Source organism: Dermochelys coriacea, chromosome 10 (assembly GCF_009764565.3).
Source record: "Dermochelys coriacea isolate rDerCor1 chromosome 10, rDerCor1.pri.v4, whole genome shotgun sequence".
Taxonomy (NCBI): domain Eukaryota; kingdom Metazoa; phylum Chordata; order Testudines; family Dermochelyidae; genus Dermochelys; species Dermochelys coriacea.
In genome coordinates, this window is record NC_050077.1 from 2,041,193 (window position 1) to 2,065,822 (window position 24,630).

The following is a 24,630-nucleotide window of genomic DNA, read 5'->3' on the forward strand; positions in this document are numbered from 1 at the left end:
CCTGTGCGCCCCAGCCGGCGGGAGCCTGGGCTAGCAGAGCGGGGGGTCCCTGCCCCGCCTCCCTGCAGCTCAGGGCCTGGCCCAGTGCGGGGCTGAGAGCCCCTGAACCCAACGGTGAACGCGGGATGCCACGGAAGCCGCTTTCCGCCGGGGGGGCGCGGCCTGCCCCGGCCTCCGCCCCCCGCCCCGGCACCTCTGGGCGCGGCCTGCCCCGGCCGCCCAGCCCCGGGCCCCGCGGCGGGGAGCTCCTGGGCCGGGCCGCTCCCGCCCGGCGCGGGCTGACGTGGTGGCGGGGCAGGAAACCCGCATCCTGGTTCCGCCCGGCCCGCGCTGACTCACTCACCGGCCGGGGCTGAGGGCGAGCAGCCGGGCGGCCCGTGCACCGCGCCCGCGGCAGCCCCACGCGACCCCGGCGCCCCGGGCCTGGCCCGGCGGCTGGGGCTGGCGCAGGCCGCCGCCCACCAGGGCGGCCGCGGGCAGGCGGCGCTCGGCGGCCGGGCCCAGATCCGCCCCCCGGAGGGCGCCGGCCGGAGCCCGCGGAGCGCCCGGGCGGGATGCGGGGCGGCCGGCGGCGCTAGCGGCCTCGGGGCATGGGGCCGGCGAGCAGCATGTCAGCCCCCGCCCCCGCCCCCGCCGCGCTCGGGCACCGCGATGGGCGGCGGGAGAGCGGGGCCGGCCCTGCCCGGGCGGCTCCTGCTGGGCCTCTGGGCACTGGCGGCTCCCCTGGCGCAGGTAAAGGCCGCCCCCGCCGGGGGCCCCTGTCAGCGTGTGTGGGGCGGGCCCTGGGGCCACCCCCCAGCGGGCGGGGGGGCCCCTGTCAGCGTGTGTGGGGCGGGCCCTGGGGCCTCCCCCCAGCGGGCGGGGGGGCCCCTGTCAGCGTGTGTGGGGCGGGCCGTGGGGCCACCCCCCAGCGGGCGGGGGGGCCCCTGTCAGCGTGTGTGGGGCGGGCCCTGGGGCCACCCCCCAGCGGGCGGGGGGGCCCCTGTCAGCGTGTGTGGGGCGGGCCCTGGGGCCACCCCCCAGCGGGCGGGGGGGCCCCTGTCAGCGTGTGTGGGGGCGGGCCCTGGGGCCACCCCCCAGCGGGCGGGGGGGCCCCTGTCAGCGTGTGTGGGGCGGGCCCTGGGGCCACCCCCCAGCGGGCGGGGGGGCCCCTGTCAGCGTGTGTGGGGCGGGCCCTGGGGCCACCCCCCAGCGGGCGGGGGGGCCCCTGTCAGCGTGTGTGGGGCGGGCCCTGGGGCCACCCCCCAGCGGGCGGGGGGGCCCCTGTCAGCGTGTGTGGGGCGGGCCGTGGGGCCACCCCCCAGCGGGCGGGGGGGCCCCTGTCAGCGTGTGTGGGGCGGGCCCTGGGGCCACCCCCCAGCGGGCGGGGGGGCCCCTGTCAGCGTGTGTGGGGCGGGCCCTGGGGCCACCCCCCAGCGGGCGGGGGGGCCCCTGTCAGCGTGTGTGGGGCGGGCCGTGGGGCCACCCCCCAGCGGGCGGGGGGGCCCCTGTCAGCGTGTGTGGGGCGGGCCCTGGGGCCACCCCCCAGCGGGCGGGGGGGCCCCTGTCAGCGTGTGTGGGGCGGGCCCTGGGGCCACCCCCCAGCGGGCGGGGGGGCCCCTGTCAGCGTTGGGGGTCTGGGAGAGCTCTGGGGTCACCCCCACCAGGAGGGGGCTGTCAGTGAGGAGTCAAGGAGAGGGGAAGCTTCAGAATAAAATACCTGTAATCCTTGTGTCTGTGAGGAGACTCCTGAGCCTGCTAGGGGGCCAAGCCCCTCATTAGGGCCCCATACTGAGGGAGGGTGAAGCTGTGGGTTTCCCCACACTGCCTGCACGTTGTTACCAAGCTTCTTGGTTGATGTTCTTGCACAGTGTGTCTTGCTGTCTAGCGTTTCCCCCCCGGGAGGGAGGGAAGGTGGGGCGATGCTGATCCCCAGTGAACTATAGGGGAATCTGCACCAGCCTGGATATTCCACCACAGAATCCCATGATCTTGGTGGATGGAAGGGGGGCAGGTGGCGAAGTGCCCTGGAGTGCTGTCTGCTGGGGGATAGCATGTAGTAAAAATGGGATTTTTTCCTTTTACCAAGCTAGGGTGTTAGATCTAGTCCTGGGTGGGCAGGAATAGTGCCCTTTTGTGTGGCAGCTACTCTGCACTCAGGGGCAGCTCACCCAGCTTCCAGTGGTAAAACTGACTGGGGGGGGCACAATGGCCAGGATACAAGTTGTCCCCAGTTAGTTTTGACAAACACCATTTGTTCATGACCCTTTACTGCCAGTGGCAGGCTGAAGAGAGCTTGGCCCCTGTGGATGTAACCTGTAACACTGCTGTCCTTTCTCCACTGGGTACTGCTCAGCAATGACTATGGGCCCATGCCCTGGGGCAGGATTAGAACCCACAACCTGCTGCCTCTTTTTATCCGATTGGATTGGGCGACTGGATCAAGGTATTGCCAGCATACTCAGGCTCGCAGCTTGTCACCCCCACTAGTAATATGGCCACGTCCACAGACTCCAGGGCTGTGTGCCATGATGGCTTTTTGAATGGATCATTGATGGGCTGCCTGCCAAGAAGAGGAAACCAGCCTGTGGTACCTGTCGGGCTGATGCCATAGCTCTGTTAGGGTATGTCTACACTGCAATGAAACACCAGAGGCTGGCCTGTGTCAGCTGACTCGGGCTCATGGAGCTCGGGCTGTGGGGCTATAAAATTGCTTGTGTAGATGTGGGGACCCATTCCCTGCAAGGTGGGAGGGTCCTGCGAGCCGCAGTCAGCTGACATGGGCCAGTGGCAAGTGTTTGATTGCAGTGTAGATGTACCCTTAGAGCAGGGGTGGCCAACCTGAGCCTGAGAAGGAGCCAGAATTTACCAATGTACATTGACAAAGAGCCACAGTAATACGTCAGCAGCTCCCCCCCCCCAGCGCCTCCCACCCACTGCTGATCAGCACCTCCCCCTCTTCCCCCCCCCCCCCCCCCCGCACCTCCCAATCAGCTCTTTCGAGGCATGCAGGAGGCTCTGGGTGGGAGGGAGAGGAGCAAGGACATGACAGGCTCAGGGGAGGGGGTGGGAAGGGGTGGAGTGAGGGCTGGGCCTGCAGTAGAACCAGGGGTTGAGCAGTGAGCCCTCCCCCCTAGCACATTGGAAAGTGGGTGCCTGTAGCTCCAGCCCTGGACTTGGTGCCTAGACAAGGAGCCACATATTAACTTCTGAAGAGCTGCATGTAGCTCCGGAGCCCCAAGTTGGCCACCCCTGCCTTAGAGTCTTGAGAGACATGTCCTGGTGTAGCCTTCACTCCTCCCATTCCCTGAGAAGCTGTAGTTCAGTTGCAGTAATGGCTGTAAGGTAAAGTCTATTACAAATAAATCTCCAGGGCTTCGGTAGAAACCGCCAACCCTTGTACGCCCGAGGGTAAATAGGAACCTGAATAAAATCTGGTTTAGTAACTGGTGGGCAGTCTAGCCTTTCAGTGCCTGGTATAAGATTGGCCAGAACATCTCCCAGTCATGTATGGCAGCCTGAGAATTGCTGAATGTAAAGAGAGAACCACCCTATTTAACAATGAAATTAAAGGGTTTAGCAGCTACCTGGATTGACAGGCGAGTTGGATGATTCTGCAGGTGTCTCTAAGACTTGTGCAGGAGCTTGGGGCTGTGTGCTGGGGTTGGGCAGCCCCTTAGTTTGGGCATCCTTCACACAAGAGAAGGGAAGGGCTTTGGAGGAGACATCACAAACTCTAGAGAGCCTAGGGAGGGAAGAAAGGGACAGAGAATGTTATAGTGACTGATGCCTGCTCAGGGGCCTTTGTGAAATGAGTTTGGTGACACAGCCCAGTTTCCATCAGACAGGTGGCTTCACCACAAAAGCCACCGTCTCCATTAGCCCTTTTTGTGCTGTCATCTGCAGTCTCAGCAGAGACCAAGGACTGAACAGGCCATGAGGACTGACCACTGCCTGCTGGCACCTATAGCATGCGGGGGGGGGGTGTGTGGAGGCCTATTGTTGAGGTGAAGTGAGGAGGAGCTTGCCCTACTTCTGCCTGCACTGCACTTGTCCTGTTGATAAAGTGAGGGCTGCTGAGCCAGCACTAAATATACTTAAGGTTAAACAAGAAGAAATGATAGAAGTGGGAAAGAGAGGGAGATTGCTGGCAGGGGATTGAGCAGGTGATCATCTCTGCTAGGTGGATTGGATGAGAGTAATCAATGGGGACAGGAGGGAGAGAACCAGTGGGTTGACCGAATTACTTTTGAGGTGTGCTGGGTGATGATGGCTTTTATTTATGTAGTTATAGCTGGATGAGTTTCAGCAAACAATGGTTGCAGGGAAGAATGTGTGTCTTCGCGTGCCCTCCTCTCCCAAAGTCCCTCTCTGGTTTGGTGCCCTGACTGATAGCCTGCACAGCCGTCCTCACAGAGGACTCATTCCTGCTTTTCTTCTCTTCACTCTGCCCAGGGTTGAAGTTTCTTTTCAGTCTGGGTTTCTCTGCCCTGTCTGGGCTATACCCTTGTTCTATTTAGGAGACCCTAGGGAGTGAGAGGTGAGAGCTGGGCCACCAAGTGACAGCATCCAGAATCCAAGGCAAATATGTGGCCCAGTGAGCACTCTGGGCTGGTGAGCCACTAGGTAAAAGGCTACCTACTTTATCACCACCAGTGTAAACTCCTGGCAGTGCCCAGGAGCCAAGCAGGGGTCATGTCTAGATCCCAGGCCACTGTTACCCCTTTTCCTTTTTCCTGTAATGTGGTGCTGAGCACAGATCTGTTCCTGCCTTAGTCAACGGAGGCAGAGAGGACTGCGGAATGGCTTATTAACTGAAGCCTATACGGAAACTGGAAGCGGTGTAGTCTGGTGCTCTGAGCAGGTGGGCTCATTGGCAGTAATTCAAATCCTAATTCAGATTCCTGAGCAGCCGGAAAGAGCAGGTGGTTCCCTTCCCTCCTCAACCTAGAGTGCCTTCTGCCCCTCCCCACCATGCCCTAGTGCTGTTTGCTCAGCGTTGGTCCTGTTTGCTGATGGGTGTGGCTGGCTTGTGTTGGGAAGGTGCAGTGTGTGAGCTGGCATTGGCAGTGCAAGTAATGCACACAGAGCATTGTTTCTGTGGGGGATTTGAAGATACCGTCTCAACATCAGGGTCACTACAATCCATGGCATTAAAATTCTGAGCCAGCATCACTGGCATTTCTGGCAGGAAAAGCAGCCTAGCCAGTTTGCTTCTGGGAGAGGCTAGTGGTTGGGTCAGCTCATGTCACCCTTTAGCAAAGCATCCAGGAAATCTGATTTAAGAAGCAGCAACTCTGTTCTCAAAAAGAAAAGGAGTACTTGTGGCACCTTAGAGACTAACAGATTTATTTGAGCATAAGCTTTCGTGAGCTACAGCTCACTTCCACTCTGTTTTATAGCTCATCTCCAGCAGCAGGAGGAGGAGCCTGCTGGTGTCGATTGTCCCTTGGCCCCATGTTAAATTATGTTCTGTTCGGAAGGGCAGAAAATGGGGGGCTCTTGGTTCAAACTACTGTGTGTTTTTGTTAGTGCTATTTGTAGTATGAGTAAATAGAAAGCATTTTACAAATTCAGCAGGCAGTCTGCAGGAAACACTTCACCCACTGCTGAAACGCAGCTACCTCTGGGTTAGCTATTGACAGCTGTTGACATAGCGCAACAATGCTACACAATGGTTGAGGACAGGAAATTGAGAGGAATCCCATATCCAAATGCAACTGCATGGGGAATTTTAGGAAGTGAAGTATAAATATCCAAACTGGAATTGGGCTAAAAAAATCTGGGTCTACATCCTGACTCTCGGGGAAACAAAAAGATTTCTAATAAATTCAGATTAAGGAATTAAGGGAGAGGGCACTTTGTGTTTGATTCTTGTGCTGTATAGCTACATAAACATACCGAGCTCTATTGATAGGTATTTTCAACAAATCTAAAGAAGTAGTGGACTGAGAGTCAGGACTCCTAGGTTCAGTTCCCAGCTCTGGAATGGGAGGCTAGGCTGGCTGTCAGAGCAGGGAACTGGGAGACGGGAGCTTTTGCTTCTGCTGCTGGCACTACCACTCCCTATTAAATAGTCCATGCCTCCAGCAGCACCGTGCCTTGTCACACTGGGATGGGGCTACTGGGGACATATAGTCTGCTGCTGGCCTGTCTTCCCAGCACAGGAAGGACTAATGCTATACCCAGAGTCTGTTCAGACCTTCCCTTCAGGGCACAGTTTATTTGTCAAACTTGACACTCACAAAGTAACACATACCTATTCCCCTGACCAAAGGAGGCTGCAGGGGGCCCCATGCATCTCTCCCGCTGCTGTCGGGCTTGCCACAGGAGCCAACCTGCTTCCTGCAGCTCCCTTTTCAAATGAGCTGTTTCAGCCCTGACCCCTTTCAGCTAGGTCTGATCATCCCGTCTGTTCTTCAAATGGCTCTGTTTCCAAACAGAGCTGGCTGGCCCCAAGCCCCTGGCTGGTAAAGCAGCAGACACCCTATCAGAAGGCAGTACAGACTCAGTAGGGAGAACACCCTCTATAGCACCAATTCCTGTATTTAGGGTTTCTTTCCATGTCTCCCTCCCAAAGGGTGACCCATCCTGACTCTGCTTCACTTATGAGACTTGATGGGATTACAGTACAAGGTGGTATCAATTTAGGAGGGAACCCTCTCTCCCCCCATTTCTTAACCCATTGGGCACTTCCTCAGTGACCCAGTGGAGTGGTTAGCTGGTATAAAGGCCCATTAAATGGATCTGGTTGTCCTGGTCAGGCACTGTATTATCTTTGCCATGTTTCTGCCCTCAGTGTCTCGCTGGTAGCGCAATGACTGTCCCTGAAACACTGCTGTTTGTGTCCACCCTTGATGGGAACCTTCACGCTGTGAGTAAGAAGACAGGCGACATCAAGTGGACCCTGAAGGATGGTGAGCAATGACTCTGGAGGGTATTTATTTGGGGGTCAGGTCTCCTGGGATTGCCATTGCCTGTGGTCAGGCTCTCCTCCTGGCTGAGAAGAGCTGGAGGCACTCCCTCCCGTTCAGATCCTGCCAGTGCTGCTCTGAACAGGAGACACTGGAGAATGACACCTTGTGCATGGCCCAGTCCCAGGGGTCTTGCTGTTTTAAGGGGAGTACATGCACCATTTGGCAGCTTCACACAAGCTGTGGCTGCTCCCGGCTCCCGGCTGGGTCTGAAATGCAAATAGGTAAATGATCTGAGCTTGTAACCATGTGATTGCAAATCCTGCTGTGAATGCTGCCACGTGGCCCCTTGTGGCAGGGACATTAGAAGAGACAACTGATGTGTTTCTTTCACTCTCTCTTTCAGATCCCATTCTTCAGGTGCCTGTTTATGTGGCAGAGTAAGTGTCATCTCCCCTCTCTTCCCCTCCCCAGGGTGTCCTTTGCAATAATGCTTACCACTTCTCATCCTGCCAGGCCTTTGCAGACACTGACTGAGGAGCTGCTCCCCAGGGAGGTGCAGAATGAGGAAATGGAGGCTCAGAGACGTTGAGCACCCTGCCCAATGCCACAGCTTTTTCTTAAAATCTTTCTTTTCCCCTTTTACCAGCACTGGTGCCACTTGGCCACTGCAAGCTGTATCGTAGACAAGGTCCGGCCGCTGTGTCATCTAACCTTGCTCACAACTGCGCTAAACAACATGCTTGCAGCCCCTGAGCCCTGTCTAAACTTGTGCTTCTACCAGTGGGAGCAACAGTAGTAAACTTACTGAGATACGCTAATGCAGCCAAAGCCTGTGTGAATGCAAAGGAAGGCATTTGCTGGGCGGATTCTCTGCAGGGTCTCCAGAAGGTTGCCATCAAAGCCAGAGCTCACCTTCTCTGGAAGGGGGCGTTTATCTGAGGGGCCTGTTGTTAATGGATCAGTCGCTGGCTCTCTAGTACTGGTCTGGGCTGCTTGTGTCTCCTGAAGGCATCTCCCAAGCTGATATTCAAGGCTTCATTCACTCTGAGTTATGATTCCTGTTTGACTTTCCTCCCCAAGGAGCCCTGAACTGCTACAAATACCAGCAATGTAGGACTCTGTTCCCCTACTGCTGAATGTGCAGCCATTTCTAGGGTGGACACGACAGCTGTCTAACAGCGCACAGTAACGCAGCACACAAGTTTAGGATGAGAAATGAGGAAAAATTCTGCATCCATTTGAAACTGCAGGGGGAATTCATGGAGGCAAACGGAATGACTCCAGCTGGGATGTGCCAGGACATCAGAATGGGTAGATGTGGAGTGGCTGTGTAGGAATTGCCATATTGGACAGACCAGTAGTTCAACTGGTTTGGTATCCCATGCCAGGAGATTCACCGGAAGGCATACCCGCCCCCCCCATAGCGAACAATCGTGGAATAACCTACGGAGGGGGATCCTTCCCCTAACCCCTGTGAGTAGCTGGCTTGTGCCCTGAAGCAGGACATGACTGGCATTTCATTCTTCTTCCTTTCAGGCCGGCATTTCTCCCGGACCCCAATGATGGCAGCCTGTACATCCTGGGAGGCAAAAACAAAGAAGGCCTGATGGTCAGTACCTAGGGCGGAGGGGTGGCTAAAGAGTGCTGCCCTCTATCCTTCCTGGCAGTGGTGCATGCAGACAGGGCAGGAGATGGCAGCTCTGCTGGAAGGTGCAAGGGCCTCATGCTCTTCGCGCTAACCCCTGCCACCTTAGGAATGGCCTCTGGGAGAGACAGCAAAGCCATGTGGGTCTCCTCCCTGACTACTCCTGTGGCTGACTTGTGTGTCTGCGTCGCCGGAGGAGGTTCCCCTTCTTGAGGGATGGGCCATGGGGCATGTGGCTGTCTCCCCTGGCTCTTTGTCACTCACAGGCTGCTGCACTGTCTCCGTTCGTTACAGAAACTCCCATTCACCATCCCAGAGCTGGTCCAGTCCTCACCATGTCGCAGTTCAGATGGTGTCCTCTACACAGGTATGAGCAACCCCCTCCTGTGGGAGAGAGAAGGGGCTTTCTCTGTGCATAAGGCAGCCATTCCCGCTCCCTTCTCCAGACTGCCATGGAGATGACTCTGGGACAGCCTGGCACTGCAGGAGTTTAAATTAGTAGGGTGCAGATCTGTGTTCAGGATCCATAGCCAGCTCCCTGTTGGAGCCAAGCCAGACTTAGGGAAGATCTGAATTTGAGTATGAACGTGCCAACCCTCTGGGACAGGGGAGCTTGCTGGAAGGGGGTAGGGGTGATCCTGTGTGGGAGCAAGTCTGGGGGCAGGTGGGAGTGATTGGAGATTGGCCTGAGGGGAAGATGGGTTGGTGTTGCATGGGAGAGGGCCTAAGGAACCTGGAGAAGCGGTGGCTTTTGAAAGAGAGGTACCAGGCACATGGGAGATTGAGAGAGAGGCATTTCTGACATTCCAGGGAAGAAACAGGACACGTGGTTCGTCGTGGACCCCAAGTCCGGAGAGAAGCAGACGACACTGTCGACAGAGGCTTGGGATGGCCTGTGTCCTTCGACTCCTCTCCTCTACATCGGCCGCACCCGTAAGCCAAGCCCCCTTTCTGCTGGTTGCAGGCGCAGAGCCATAAGGCTGAGGGGCTATTCCCTGTGTCTAGTCAGGCTGCCACCCATCCTTACTGTTGGAGGAGGTTCCCAGTTCTGCTGTGCTGGAGCGAAAGGCCCTGCTTTCTCATTACAAATGGGGAGTGGAGACCTTTGGTTTCCCAATGAAAAGGGACAATCCCTATAGATCTTCTTATGCTCCTTGACCTCCTTGCAGGGCTTCTCCTGAGGGAGGCGCTCCTCTGCTCTCCTGACTATGTAATAATAATAGTTCAATGCCTAGCAGCATTTTGGTGTGGTTCCCTTCTGAAGTAGTTAACAGAATGATCAGCATCCCGTTCCTGTTTCTCTGGCCTGTCCCGTTGGAAGGCCCCTCATTCTGGGTAGAGTAGCCGCCTGAGTTCCAGCACAGTGGTCGTAGCTGTTCCTCTCTGATCCCCAGAATATGTCATCACCATGTATGACACCAAGTCCCGGGAGCTGCGCTGGAATGCCACCTACCATGACTACTCAGCAGAGCTCTACGACGAGGCGTACAATTACAGTGAGTCCCTGGGCACTGCAGCCTGTTTGTGGAGGCGGGTCCTGTTCTCAACTGCAATGAGGCAGTCCCAGCTTCCCAAGGAGAGAATGTTCCCTCTCGCCTCCATGGTTATTAGCTCCTGTCCAGCTTTGCTTGCACATGGAGCCTTGAAGCAATGCTGTCCTTGCATGGGAGGCTCTCCATTTCCAGAAGGACTGATCTGAAATCAGTGCCGCATTGGAGAGCCATTTCCCTGCACAGCAGCAGGGGGGAGGGGGGAGCAGTGGGTGTGTGGACAGCCTTCAGGACTAGAACTTGCCTGACTGGAGAGAGTGGGATGCTGTGACAGGGCAGGTGGCACATGTCTGTCACAAGCGCTGTGCTTGCTGATCAGTGCTCCAGCTGTGTGCAGTCCTCCTGGGCTGGGGGAGAGTCACTGACACTTCTGAAGGGCAGACTAAAGGGCACACTTGTCTTTGAAGACACCCCCAGCCCCTGTGGATCCGGGGGAGCTGGGGCAATAGGACCCTCTAGGCTGCCTTTGGTTTGGATTGAGAAGTCACATGGGGCGAGGACTGGGGAGGTTTGCTCCTTGCAGTAACCCAGGAAATGGTGCATGCCCCAGTAGCATCAGTGGACAGCATCTCCAACCTGTCTGTAACTGGGGAGACTAAATAGTCTGTGAGAGAGGGTGGGGGGGAGATAACCTTCCCCAGGAAATGCTATGGCACTAGCTGCCTTGTGTCTCTGGCTAGAGATGGCTCACTTTGCATCGAGTGGGGACGGCCTGCTGGTGACTGTGGACAAGGAGAGCGGTAATGTCCTGTGGATGCAGAACTATGGCTCCCCTGTGGTGGGGCTGTACACATGGCATCAAGACAGTCTGCGCCGGGTCCCCCACCTCAATGTGGCCATGGAGACGTTGCGCTACCTGACCTTCCACTCACAGGACATCCGCCTCATCAAGTGGAACTACCAGTCCATGAAGGACTTCTCCACCACCAAGACCCAGCTGCTGTAGGTGTTTGAGGGGCCTTCCAGGTCGGGGCAGGAGGGTAGAAGCACGCTGAGAGAACCTTGGTGCCTACGGGTTGGAGATGAGGGTGGCAACACACTGAGGAGTGGTCTGGAGATGGAGTTGATGCTCTCTTGGGTGAGAGGACAGTGGCTCCCCAGGAACATGCTAGGGTTGAAATTTAAGCGAAGGTAAATGAAATGCTTTTCCTACCCCTCTCCACCTTGGAAGGAGCTGGCTGTGTCTCAGAACCGGGGGTGTGGCTGGGCGTCCCCCAAGCCTGTTTCTTTGGGAGGTCTCACTGCATTCATGTTGCTCCGTTTGTCCCATGCAGTGGCACAGGCTGGGACTGACGCTGTCTCTACTCCACAGGCCAACACTCTACGTGGGGAAGCATGCAGCCAGCTTCTACGCCCTGACCTCCTTGGTCCATGAGAGCGTGGCACTTGTGGTAAGTGTCCCATATCTTCTCCTGCCCCCTACATGCCCTCGACTGGCAAGGCAAGTCGGTGCGAGTGCCACGTCTGCCCTGCCTGATACTTAATGATCTGTCTGACTCCTCCAGCCCCAGGGGATCACACTGGACAGGATCGATGGCCCCACCACAGATGATGTGACAGTGAGAGAGTCCGGCGAGTGTGAGATCACACCAAGCACAGATGTCAAGTATCCGCAGGGCAGCATGAGCTCCCTGCACAACGAGTGGCTCCTCATAGGTGAGGGCTCCAGGGCTGGACAGGGTATTCCCTGTCCTGTTGCTCTTGGAGACCGTCCCAGTGAGGGGGAGCCGGGCTTGGGGATGTTCTTTACTGTGGCAGAGTAACCTGCGTTGCATGGTACTTTAAATAAAACCTGTGCTGTGATCTGCACCCACAAGATGCTGCAATGACTGAGGGCTGGGATTTGCTTTCCCAGGAACTAGTTTCACTGCATCCCTGGCTCCTTGCCAGGAACAGCTTCCTGTGCAGGCATGGGGGGCAGAATCTCTGCAAAGCAAGGCTCACAAACGTACGTGCAAGTGAATATATCGTTGTACCCAATTTGTGTGTACAGATATCATGCCTGGGGAATAGCAGTTGCAAACAGTAGGTGCATGTACTCACCCCAATACTGTGTGCACGGTCGTGATGTCAAGTGAACAGTTCTGCACCAGCATGTTGGAAAATTTGGCCCATGTTGTAAAACCGCAGCAGGGTAACTGCAAGCGGTCATACTGTGTGAGTGGGGTCAGGCCTTGGGCTGAGGAGTTTCTAAAGAGGTCACTGCCTAAGCTGCCACTAAAGGAGGTCTGGTGTGGGACACGCCTCCGCCATGGTCTGAGGCCATGGCCTTCCAGGGATCCTTGTCCACGCCCAGGGATTGAGCCAGCAGGATGTTGCTCTGATTCTCTTAATGCGTGAGGCCCAGATGTTTCCCATCCTGGCAGACACCCCTATGTTGTGTGTCTGGCTGGGCCCCCTGCTGTGCTCAGTTTGGAGCTGTGAGCAGACTGAGGTGTGACTGTGTGGTCAGGTGAGCGCTTTCTGTGTCCCACAGGGCACCATGAGCTGCCTCCTGTGGTCCATACCACGATGCTAAGAGCCTTTCCAGAGACCCTGCGGAAGACTACGGAAACCATCATCCCCAAGAGCTCCCCTCCCAGGACTCTGTTTGATGATGTGAGTGGTGTGACTGTCTGGGGGGCTGCCCAAAGGTCTGTGGCACATGGGGGACACCCAGAGGGACAAGGAGAGATGTCTTGTGTGCAAAGCAAGCTGGTGTGACCTGGCATGTAGGGTCTGCCAGGGGGAGCGAGGAATTGGAGGCATGCTCCATGTGCATTCCTGCATGGGGGGGGGAAGCTGTGGGGGATGGAGTCTACAGCAAGGGATGCCTGGGGGCCCCCATTGATATAACCCATTACCCTGGCTCTGTGTTGCAGTTTCTGACCCCGAACGGCATGGAAGATCAGGTCAGCATGGGCAGCGATGGGCGGTTCCGTTGGGACTCCACCCAGGCAGAGCAAACGGAAATCTACCCAGAGTCAGGCAGCTGGGATCTTGTGGTCATTGCAGTGCTACTGGGCGGGGGCATTCTGCTCCTGAGTTTTGGTCTCAGGGTGAGTGTTTCTTCTCTCTGTGGTGCCCCTTGCTGGCAGCTGCAGGAACTGATTGCCGCAGCAATCCCCCTGGTTTGGGGGCTAGAAGTTCCCTCTGGTCCCTGCTTGCCCTATTCCTTGGTACACACAGTGTCCCGGTTAGCATGGCCATACAGGGTGCTGTGACGTTCCTGTCACCAGGCTCTCCCCTCGCTGCCCCAGTGGAATCGGCAGCCATCAATTAACCCTGCAGGCCTCTCCAGGGTCATATTAAGTACCTCTAAGAACCTTCTGTGTCACAGCTCTGCCAGTGTCCTGAGTCATGGCCTCCAGCACTCCCTGCTTGCCTTAGCCCTGACTCTTCCTGCCCCCCACAACTCTGCTGGTTCCAGGGACCAGGAGGCAAGCTCAATTTTCCCATTACTACACAGAGCCCACCCCCACTGGAGCTGTTTGACCCCAGGAGGGGGTTTGCCGGTTTCCTTCACTGTAATGGGGGAGGGATAATTGTCACGTTGCTGCCATCAGGGTGGTAATGCCACCTCGGTAGCTTCATCTGCATCACCTGCTTTTCCAAGAAACTGAGACATCCATGCTGTTTGTGCCCCAGAAACTGCTGGAGCATCGACTGCAGTTCTTGCCGCAGCAGGGACTGCTTTCCCCAAGCCGGATCTCTGGGGAGATTCTCCCGCCAAGCTCTGAGGAATCGCTGAGTGGGAGCCAGCGAACATCTTTGCAGCCATCACGGAACTCAGGCTCATCCTCCTCACAGAAGGATCTGCCTAATGGAATGGCCGACCAGGATCTTGCTGTGTCTGGAGCTGCTGAAGGTCTGTGCTGGTGGGGAATGGGGAGGTACCTTCTGTCCTGTGGCCCAGCTTGTGGGAGGCAGGTTGCCCATGTCCCCTTCCTCAGAGAGCAGAGGGGGCCGTGTCAGGAGAAAAAAGCCAAGGCTCGGAGGCAGCACTAAGTTCTAGAGCTCAGGTCAGGATGACGTCTTCCCCAAGGCTTTCCAGAGCAGGGCATTCAGGAGAGATGGTGCCATCCGCAGTAGGATCAGGAGGCACAGAGTTGCAGAGGAGAAGGCTCTAACATCAGTGGGGAGGCAGAGGAAGCTAGTGCTGGACAAGTATAGGAAATAGGAAGGAAAGGAAAGTAGAGATGGGGCCTGAGAGAGGCAGGTGGGCAGTGAGTGAGGGGATGGCTAGTGATGTTAATCCGATCTGCACTCTCTGCAGCTGCAGAGGCTGATGTGACTGTAGTTGGGAAGGTTTCCTTTAACCCCAAGGAAGTGCTGGGCCATGGAGCCAGGGGAACCTTTGTATTCAGGTGAGTAGTTCCCCCCCCCCCACCGCCCCCCAAATGCCCTGCTTTTTGCTAATGCGAGGTCTGGTTTGGAGAAGCCATGACTTCTTTCCTCCCCAGAGCTGGGCACCATGGGGGCTTGGCCTGGCAGTAACTTGGAAGGCCTTTGCAGGGTGGATCTGGCTGGGGCCATCTGGTAATGGGGTATCAAGCTTTCCTGTCTCACCCACCTAAATCAAATCATATGGTTTCTGTTGGACTGGAATTCAGTGGCCTCTGTAGAAAACAAAGTGGGAAGTTACCAGTCCTGCCCCCCTTGCACTTGGCACAGCAGGCCCCCCCCAGCTGGCAATCACAGCCAAGGACTGAACTCCCCTCTTGGCTGGCATCTAGACACTGGGGAAGCCTGCGCTGCCCTGCCCGGGCTGTGTCTTCTCCGGTGCACAAAACGGTTCTGTTGGTTGGCCTACCAGACGCCGAGCAGAATCCCTCAGGCTGTGGCTACCACACCTTTCCCCAGGACTGAACTCACTCTGAAGGCCGAGGGGACTTTATTTCTCTGAGAAAAGGCTCCACCAAACCTGGCCCTTCCCAGTGGCTGCAGAGATTTCAGCCTAGGCCCAGTTGCCCTCGTGTTTGGGGTGCATCTCCTGATGTCACACTGGGGAGCCCTTGGGGACTAGGCCAGAACCTGGGTGGATCTCTTTGAGAGTCTCTTGTGTGTCTGGGTTGGCTGGCCTGTGGGCAGGGTGTGATGGTGGCTCTCTCCTGATCCCAGGGGTCAGTTTGATGGCCGGAACGTGGCTGTTAAGCGCCTTCTGCCTGAGTGCTTTCACCTCATTGACCGGGAGGTCCAGCTGCTTCGTGAATCAGATGAGCACCCCAATGTTGTGCGCTACTTCTGTACGGAGAAGGACAAGCAGTTCCATTACATTGCCATTGAGCTCTGCTCTGCCACACTGCAGGAGGTGAGCCAGTGGGCTGCTGCTGCAAGGTGGCTGTTAGCTTTGTCTCTCCTGCTCTGTGTTTGCTTTGCAATCCAGGTCCAGGGGTCCTCGTGGAACTATTTCATCGCTTGTTTGTCATCGGCTACCAATGGCCCCGTCTGCCATACTATTACAGGAGGTAGCATGTTCTAAAGGTGTGAGTGTGGGGATGGGACCTAGGAATTCCTAACTTCCTGTGTGTCTTAGGGCAGGTTGTTCCATCTCTTTACACCTGTTCCCCCACCTGCAGAACGAGAGAGAACTGATAATGGGATAGTGCTTGCATCGCTCACGGGGGTGTTGCAAGGCTCACCGAAGATATACATTTATACATTAGGCACCCATCTTCATTCACTTACTTATTCAATCCCCTCTGCACTAGGTGCACCTAGTGCTTCCTCATGCTTCCTGTGCACACGGGGCAGCTAATCTAGCACGCTCCTGTTCCCTTCTGTAAGGCCTGCAATGAAGTCTGGTGCTGGTGCTGTCTGCTGTATGAACGGAGAGGTTCTGCCTGTGGAATGCAGACCTCAAACTCTAGCTTGGTCCTTTTCTTCTACTTCCCAGGATTTAAGCTGGGAAAAGACATGGTTTATTGTTGCAGAAGGAAAAGTCCTTATAAATCTCTGACTCTGGTAAATGCAGACCTGGGTGAGCTTCCTCTTTGGTTTTTCTCTCATCTGTTGTTAGTATGTGGAAAGCCCCAGCTTTGATCGTCGGAACCTGGATCCAGTGTCCCTGCTGTATCAGACCACATCCGGCCTGGCACACCTGCACTCCTTGAACATAGGTGAGGGAGCGCTTTGCCCCCAGCTTTGGTTGGGATGCCTGTTGTCTTAGAGCAACAGGTTCAGTTCTAGTGAATTGTCTGTGGAAGGGAAATTCTCCAGCCAAAAATCCTGGTGAAGAACTTGAACCCACAGCCTGCAGAGGCAGGACTGCTGCTTACTGACCCACGCTGTGTGGCGGCATTGGTGGCATGCAGGTTACTCCGTGGTGCTGCTCTAGCCTGGCACACCTGCACTCCTTGAACATAGATGAGGGAGCGCTTTGCCTCCGGCTGCACCGCCACTTCTGCAGGTAACTCCAGCTCATTTTGGAGGATATTTCTTTCAGTTCATCGTGACCTGAAACCCTGCAACATCCTCATCTCTGTCCCAAACAGCCACGGGCAGATCCGGGCTGTCATCTCGGACTTCGGCCTGTGCAAGAAGCTGCATGGGGGAAGGCACAGCTTCAGCCTCCGCTCTGGAATCCCAGGCACTGAGGGCTGGATCGCACCGGAGGTGCTGCGGGAGAACCCAAAGGAGAACCCTGTGAGTGTGCTATTGCCAGGTCCCCTCAGCCCTGCTTGCTGTGCACATTTTCTGTCCTTGCAGCTTCCTCCCTTGCATCTGCAGAGGATTATTCATTCTGCCCATGCTGAAGGTTCTAATTCTCTGCTTTGATGGAAGGCAGTGACCGTGGAGGGAGGGAGGCAGGCAGCTGCCCTCAGAGCTGGTGCCTCAGTCACTGCTAGAGAATCAGATAGTTTGGCAGTAGGGATTGGGAAGTGCTTATGTTGGCCCCTGTGCTACTGGTCTCTCATGTGGGTGTCTCTCATTCCATCGGTGCCTCTGGGGGCTGGAAGCGTGGTTCATAAAACCCCGCACCTGTTGTTGGTAACTTAAAAATCCTAACAAATGTCAGCTAGGGGCCCAGCTCCCATTTGAGCTTTGAAAATCTCCTCTCAGTATTTCTACTGCAGTGTCAGCCAAAGGCTGCAGTCAGGATCAGGTTCCCATTGCGCTAGGGGCTGCATAGACCATAGAAAGAGACAGTCCCTGCTCCAAAGAGCTTCCAGAGAGAACTATTTGCATACATCCAGGAGTTCTGTTAAACTTCCTTCTGCAGAGAAGAGTCTGGTCCCAGCAGGCAGCTCACACCTATCAGAAGAGAGACCACTAGGTGGTCATTCTTGGAGCTCAAACTAAGGGGTTGCCTGGCTAAATCTTTAGCCAATCAAGTGTTCGTATTCAGAAAGAGAGACAAGGGGGAAGTTCAAAGGCCCTCCCACCAATGCTGAGCACTCCCATGACCCCGGTTGTGTTTTGCAGACGTGTGCAGTGGACATCTTCTCAGCTGGCTGCGTGTTTTACTACGTGGTGTCAGGTGGGGAGCACCCCTTTGGGGACAGCTTACGGAGACAGGCTCATATATTGTTGGGCACTTACCAGCTGGCATGTCTCTTGGAAGACACTCATGGTAAGGACCCTTCTCTGAGGCTGTCTGAATGTTTATAGAGCTCCCAGCCCTGTAGAATCTGGATGCTGCAGTAGTGCTCTGGCCTGGCTCCTCTGCAGCACCTTCCATCTGAGGATCTCAAATCACTTTGCAGATGTTGATTTATTCTAGCCTCGCTAGCCCCTGTGAGGAAGGCAGGCAGGTCAATACTGCTAACCCTGTTTTACAGCTAGGAAACCTGAGGCACAGAGAGACGAAATGACCAGTTCAAGGTCACCCAGGAAGTCATGACAGAGCCTGGTTTCCTGATTCTCTGTCCCATGCTGCAGCCACAGGACCAGCGTTTTTGGTGCCCAGAGGATAGAGATTGCACGTCCCCAGCAGCAGATCTAGAACCCTAGAACAATGGGAGAGGCTTGTTAGGTCATGTCTAGTCCATTCCAATGGCCAGCGGTGGATTATCCCCAGCAGTGTAATCTCCAGGGCTGTAGCTAGTTGAGTTGTAAATGTCTCGAGCAGTGGGGTCCCTCCTTGGCAGATGACTCCACAGCCTACTAGACCTCGCTAGTATTTCCAGCTACTTGTCTGAAATGTTCCTTTGCCCCATAGCTTGCCTATGGGGAGGTATTGATGAGTCTGGTATATAGAAGGAGCCAGACATATTTTGTTGTATTTCATGGTCTTGCAATGATCTGGGGTTCAGTCCTGCACATGCACATTCCCTTTCTGGGAATCCTGCTGGGAGTATGCAGGACTAAGAGAGTCAGTAACATGACTGGAGGTGTGACTTATAGTGAAAGCTCTGGGCTCGAGGTGTGGACAGCTCCCTTCAACCCCAAGGGTGTTAGTAACCTGCTCTCTTTCACGCTCACATCCAAGACAACGTTGTTGCAAGGGAATTGATTTTGGTGATGATCAGCAACAAGCCCCAAGAGCGCCCATCAGCCTCGCAGGTCCTCATGCATCCTTTCTTCTGGAGTCGTGAGAAGCAGCTGCAGTTCTTCCAGGTGAGAACCCTCTGGTTGAGCAGGGTGGATCCCACTCCTTCTGTCCCTATTTCCAAATTCAGCAATGAAAGCTCTATTCTGTGCCATCAGAAAACAAGCTGGTGTTTTTCCTGAAGCCCAGGACACTCAGCTGGCCTCAGCTGGTTTGGTGCTCTGTGGTTATAAAATCCACCCCCTGCAATGAATCTGCCTTTTTGTGAGCAGGGCTTCTTCTGTTCCTGGATTCTTTGGCTGTGGGATCCGCTCCATGCTGCAGATTCTGAGTTTTCATTTAAAACAAGCAACCAACATGGTTTCTAGCCCTTTTGCTTACAAACATCTTAAAAAGATGATCTGAGCATAACCTAACAGTGCTGTCTTCCTGAGTCTGCAGCGAGCCTGAAACAAAAGCTCTGAGAGGTGTGAACTGCCCCCTTTAGCTCAATAAAGTATTGGCTCTGAAACCTAAAGATGATAGTTTATTTCGCTGCTGATCAATTTTTCACAAACATCCAGCTAATAAAGCGATCCCACAGTCCCAAGCTGCTCCCTGTGCCGTTCAAGGAGCCAAAAGCTCCAGCTGTCTCCTAGCCAGTTGTCAAATCTCCAGCGTCCCACCAATACCTTCATTGTCCGTACAGAACTCCGCAGCGCTCTGAAAACTGACAATGTGGAGAGGATCAAATAGATTGAATTGAATGCAAAAATAAACACAGACTGCGGTGCTGATTGGATCATGCATGTGTGTGTTTATATCAATAAAACACACACACCCCCTTTTAAGTTAAAAGAATTCAGGGTCCTTGCCATAGAATGTAGGTCCAGCTGTCTGCAGAGCGCAGAGCTCTCTGAGTTAATTGTGAGCCATTGATTTTCATGGAAGGAGCGTGAAAAGCTTTCTCTTGGGTTTGGGGGCAGTGACCCTGCAAAGGGAAGTGCCTTGGCGTGGAGCCATCTCTCCACTAGAAAAAACAGTTTCAAATACCTCATCTCACCATGATGGAGGCTGGGGTCTGTCGGGTCAGGTTTCTGCTAGACCTCATTGCAGCCAACTGTGGGGGGCCTTTCCCAGAATCCTCCAGGTTCCAGCCCATAGGCCGTACCTTCGGTGACAGACTCTCCTGTAGGTGGACCATGCTGCTAAGTTCTGTTGGCACCCAGTGTTGAGCAGAACTAGCCCTACGTCCCCTTAGTGTCCATAAGCCTTTGAAAAATGTCAGCCCTGGGGCTCCCCCAGTACAAAGTGAAGTTTCCATTGACTTCTCCCATCCCTCTCTGGATTTCAGGACGTAAGCGACCGTATTGAGAAGGAGCCTGCCGAGGGACCCATTCTTACTGCCTTGGAGTCTGGGGGGCGCTCGGTCGTGAGATTGAATTGGAGAGCTCACATCTCTGTCCCGCTGCAGACAGGTAAAGGCTCATGTGCCAGGCTTACTGCTTGGCAGTAACCTCACGGAGCCGTTTCATGCTGAGCCATGTGGAGCGTTTGCATGCAGCTCACCAGTGCTCGTGTCATGCTCTCATGTAGTGACAGCAGTCGCTTCCTGGAAATCAAATGGACTGAAACCCATGGACCCAGAATGGATGATGAATCCAGCTAGCCCTTCCCCTTGACAGGGCTTTGTTCTGCCCAGTCTTAAATGCCCCAAGCAGATCTCCCCTGGGAGATTGTCCCACTGCATCCCCAATGGGGAAATGTTCCCAGCCCTGATGCCCTGTTAGCACATTACTGCAGAGGCCCAACGTTGCTGATGCTTATTTGGGTCTCTTGCTGTTTCCAGACTTGAGGAAGTTCCGAACATACAAGGGCAGTTCAGTACGTGACCTTTTGCGGGCCATGAGGAACAAGGTACTGTCACCCCCCAGCAGTGTGGGGTCCAGTTTGCTCTGTGCAGTGACCCCCCAGTAATCATGTTTAATCTGTTTCCCATGTAGAAGCATCACTACCACGAACTGCCAACAGACGTCCAGGAGACTCTCGGGGCTGTTCCTGATGAGTTTGTTCAGTACTTTACTTCTCGCTTCCCCCAGTTGCTGCTTCACACACACAGAGCCATGCAGATCTGTGCCACAGAGAGGCTCTTCCACCCCTATTATCAGCAGCAGCCGCCAGGAGACCTTGGAAACAAGTGGGGAAGCTACACCTGGGAGAGAACTTAGCGTGAAGGCCTGCTCTCTGGTGCTGCCAAGGTGAATCCTGCTGGAGCAGGGATCCCAGCAGGTTGGGCTCAGCTGACATGTGCCTCAATTTTATCTTTTTTTAATGCAGAGATTTCTGAAGGATTTTATCCCGCCGACGAAGCTACCAGGACCTAGCACAGCTTCACAAACCCACCTGCCACCCTAAACTGGTTCTGGAGCTCCACTTCCCCTGGAGAGCAGCTGGATGGCATCTCTGGACGCTCCCTGGCACTAGCACTCTGGGGATGTCACTGCCTACCTTTCCAGGGAGAGGCCTGTGGTGGGAACCCAGGAGAGTTTTCTCAGCAGTTCCTGGGTGCCTTGTCTCTTTGGGGCTGCTCCTTCAACCATGGCATGTGCCTGGCCCTGACTGAGGCCTGGTCACTAAAGTAAAGCTTTAAATCCATCCTGGGTTGCTGTGCAAAGCCACCCCTGGAGAGGTAGGTAGGTGCATGCACACGCATGCCTGTAGACACAGTCTCTCTTTTTTCTTGAGACTATTTGAATGGATTTTATCCAAACGTAAATGTTCGGTTTATGCTCCATCAAGAGACATTTCAGCTCAGAAGATAATTGGAGCGGGGGCATTAGAATGGAAGAGACTTCTCCTGTAGGGTTGTAGTGTGGCAACCATCACACCAACAGCTGCAGCGAGATGCGCTACCATTTTTAATTGAAAATGTTTTAGCCTATTTATACTTTGCTTCCCAGACCCTGTCTTTCCTGTGCCAGCCCTTAAGCATCAGAATGGGAAACGGCAAGGTCCTCTGTTGCCTGTATGCATCTGCTAGAGCAGAGGCTGACGCAGCAGACTTCTCTCTCGTTGATTCCTTTCCGTGCTGAGCTGTTGGAAGCTGGGGTGTTTGTCTCTTTAAAACTTGAATGTGAACGACAGGACTGATGTGGTCTTGACACTGGATATGGTCTTATGCCCTGGCTGGACAACATACCCGCCTGACATTTGGGCTGGGTTTTTTGTCCACTATCTGCAGAAGATGTAGGCTACTGGCAGTGCTGAAATGAGAGCGTGCGCTCGCTCTCTCTCTCTCTCTCTCTCTCTCTCATATCATGGCCCTTCCCCACTGTTTTGTGGCCGGGTAGAAGTCACTGGGGCTGGACCAAGTGGATTTGCAGAATCTCAGTTTACAGGATGCAAGCTCAGGGCCTGGGTGCAGGAGCACCTCCTGTGGCCTCTTTTCTGCCCCACCTGGCCCATTGAAGGAGTGCGGTCACCCAGCTCTGGAGGCAGGTAGGGAAGGCTGCTCTAGGGAACATCCCCACAGAATCCCCATATCTCGGTTTGGCTGAGTAAAAAGCTTTCTCTGTCTGCAGCAGCCCATCTTCATCCCAGCTCACAGGCTTGAAGGTCTCGGACGGATGCCTGATGCCACATCTGCATGAGCCATGAGACTATGGAACCCCAAGGGATTGTTTCCCCTATTTTCTGGAGGATGCTGCTGTGCATGAGGAGCCCTTTCTTTAGAGGGGGCTTCCTCATCCATGCAGAGAGCCTGTTCCTTGGAGCGTACGGTGTACGGGGCCTGCCCCACCCCACTCCCAGTGCCTCCAAGAATCTAGAGAAATGGCCACTGCTTCCAAATTCCTTGGTTGGGAGGATCCTTTTGTGGTTGCTGGCTGCTCTAGCTTTAGCATCTTGGCAGTGTCTGATCTGGAATCTCTTCACCATGGAGGCAGAATCCTACCCTTGCCCAAGAGAACATTGCCATGGAGGTGGTGGTAGCATTTCCTGTTTTTCCTCCTTCTGGGACCCAGTCAGTGAGCAGGTCGGGCCTGCCTGGAAGCAGAATTCTCTGCAGGCCAGGGGTCTCAAGTGATGAATTGCAAACTAGATGTTTTTAACTCCTTCTCAAGGGCCTGAGTTGAGAAATTGGGGAGGAGAGACTGCTGGAGCCTGCCCACTAATGAGGCATGCTCCAGCCCAGCAAGGACAGAAAAATACTCCTTCAGCAGAGGTGGGATGTGGGAGTCCCTGAGGTCTGACCTTCTATCCCTGGAGCTGGGGAGCAGGTTTTCACTCTGCTGGGACCTGGCCGGACTTCAACTTGCATACAGTTTCCACTGATCCCAGTTGGAGTCCATGTGGGAGGAAGAATTGATAATGGGTCTCTAAGCCCCTTCTGCATTCAGCAGCTTATAGATAACTCATGCTACTAGTGCTGCTGGGTCTGGGGGCCCCATGCCTGAATGTCTCCTGGCAGTGCTTTTCTCTCTAGGGGTGTGGGTTTTGATTTAGCTTTGTATGTGGGTGTTGGGGGTCTGTTCCTTTGGTCACAATCAGTTGGTACCTGGTGTATATTCAGAGCATTTTATATGGCAGAGAATGTTTTATACAAAATGTTGTAAATAAAAATTGTTTTGAAAGCTTGGACTTGTTAATATTAGAAAGAAACTCAGCACTTTGTGCTGGCTGAAAGCCCTGCTTAGGAGATGCATCTCCAAACTCAAGGGCCAGGGAAGGGTAGTGAGGCCCTAAAATGTACATGTTTAGCCCTGCCCAAGTTGAGTCCTTTTGGATCCTCAGGGACCTATACAACACTGCTAAATTATAGGACTGCCTTCTAAGAATATTTGAGATCTGGCTCTAAACCAAGTAGCTATTGTCCTCTTGAGTGATTGACCAGATGATCAAAGGAGGGGGGGGGGAGAGAAAAGAGTCTTCTCTGGAAATTGTAATAGTTTTGGCAGAAAGTTTGAATATTGAAAAATTTTAGGCAAAAGCTGCAGCCTTGGAAGCATCACATTCCCATTCTCCTTTAGAAGTCAGGCTGCCTGGTTGGACTGCATCTCCCAAGATCCACCAAGGTCTCTGTTCTGGGAGCAGGAGGCAGTGCATAATCCTTTTCTGTGGAGATAGCGGGGTGGGGGGGGGGGAATCACCTCCTAGAGAGGATATTGTCCTACACAGGCTCTTCAGGGCTGAGCCTTTGTCCCAAAGCAGGGTACAGACCTCACCCCGGACAGCAGAGTTAGTTACAGGTTTTGTCTCTTCCTTGCCTCTCTTCCCCTCTCCCCCCTATGCAGAGGAACTATTACTCAGATTGGCCCCAAATGGGCAGAGGGGCTCCCTGCTGAGGTGCAGCCCTTTCCCCCCCTACAGAGCCCAATGCTGCATCTTAATGGGGGAAAAGACCAAAACCCTCCCTGCAGTTGTTACCAACTCAGAGCACCCAGCTGGGCAGCGTTTCTGGGGGACCTGTGATAGGCAGGGAAGGGTTAGTTCTTTAAGAAGCATCAGGGCCTAGTTCTAAGCTGAGTTGTGGAGCTTCTGGAAGCCATGCTATGGGCTACAGGCACAGCAAGAGCCCAAGCCAAGGGGATGCAAGGCTAGGAGAGCCCCATCACCCCAGTTCTTTACCTGAAACCTGCCAAGGGAGGAGGGGACAGATCATAGTCTCTCTTATACTGGGACACTCACCCTGCAAAGCAGCCACAAGAGGTGAGGTGGCCTCTTCCTGGGGACACCAGCAACACAATGGCCACCATGGTGACTAGAGGGCAAGAACTCTCACTTATGGGCCTACCCAAGAACTAACTGCAGCCCTGGTCCTACTTTCATACACTGCAGGGTGCTTGTATTAACCCCCCAGAACTGCTGCAGCATGCAGGGGTAGTCCCCCCTGAAGGGGGAAGGAAGGCAGATGGCCCTTTAATAGCTTTGCTCTGACCAGACAGGTGTGCACACAGGCTGGATGGGCACTACAGGCTAGAAGGCTCCAGCAGCTGCAGGAAGAGCACATCATGGAATTATACAGCAACCACCTGGAAGAACAGGGGATTTCTTACAGGCAGCATTAGCAGACCACATGCAGGTGAGTCCACC

The 24,630-nt window shown here is 54.7% G+C and overlaps 1 protein-coding gene across 4 annotated transcripts; it reads left to right on the top strand.

Annotated features, from left to right (window-relative positions):
• Window positions 1-560: 560 nt before the first annotated feature.
• On the top strand, window positions 561-23,172 carry ERN2 (endoplasmic reticulum to nucleus signaling 2). 4 transcript variants are annotated; one of them, XM_038418351.2, is made up of 23 exons: window positions 561-732; window positions 6,779-6,896; window positions 7,300-7,333; window positions 8,433-8,505; window positions 8,836-8,908; window positions 9,352-9,474; window positions 9,936-10,037; window positions 10,772-11,033; window positions 11,404-11,482; window positions 11,597-11,747; window positions 12,568-12,689; window positions 12,953-13,129; window positions 13,719-13,938; window positions 14,347-14,437; window positions 15,192-15,381; window positions 16,090-16,189; window positions 16,516-16,715; window positions 17,496-17,643; window positions 18,502-18,629; window positions 19,895-20,018; window positions 20,390-20,457; window positions 20,544-20,798; window positions 20,878-23,172. In XM_038418351.2, the coding sequence occupies exons 1-22, from the start codon at window positions 652-654 to the stop codon at window positions 20,766-20,768; spliced, it is 2,889 nt and encodes a 962-aa protein (XP_038274279.1). In that variant the 5' UTR covers window positions 561-651; the 3' UTR covers window positions 20,769-20,798; window positions 20,878-23,172. The 4 variants fall into 4 exon arrangements, with proteins under 4 accessions (XP_038274279.1, XP_038274278.1, XP_038274280.1 ...); XM_038418350.2 differs by having other exon boundaries at window positions 20,544-23,172; XM_038418352.2 differs by having other exon boundaries at window positions 14,353-14,437; window positions 20,544-23,172.
• The last annotated feature ends 1,458 nt before the right edge of the window (window positions 23,173-24,630 follow it).

Excerpts from the sequence above, each read along its gene's own strand:
- ERN2 (XM_038418350.2), top strand. The coding sequence starts at position 652 with ATGGGCGGCGGGAGAGCGGGGCCGGCCCTGCCCGGGCGGCTCCTGCTG. Across the intron at positions 16,190-16,515 it reads CCTGCACTCCTTGAACATAG|TTCATCGTGACCTGAAACCC; the intron begins GTGAGGGAGCGC and ends TATTTCTTTCAG. Across the intron at positions 16,716-17,495 it reads AGAACCCAAAGGAGAACCCT|ACGTGTGCAGTGGACATCTT; the intron begins GTGAGTGTGCTA and ends TGTGTTTTGCAG.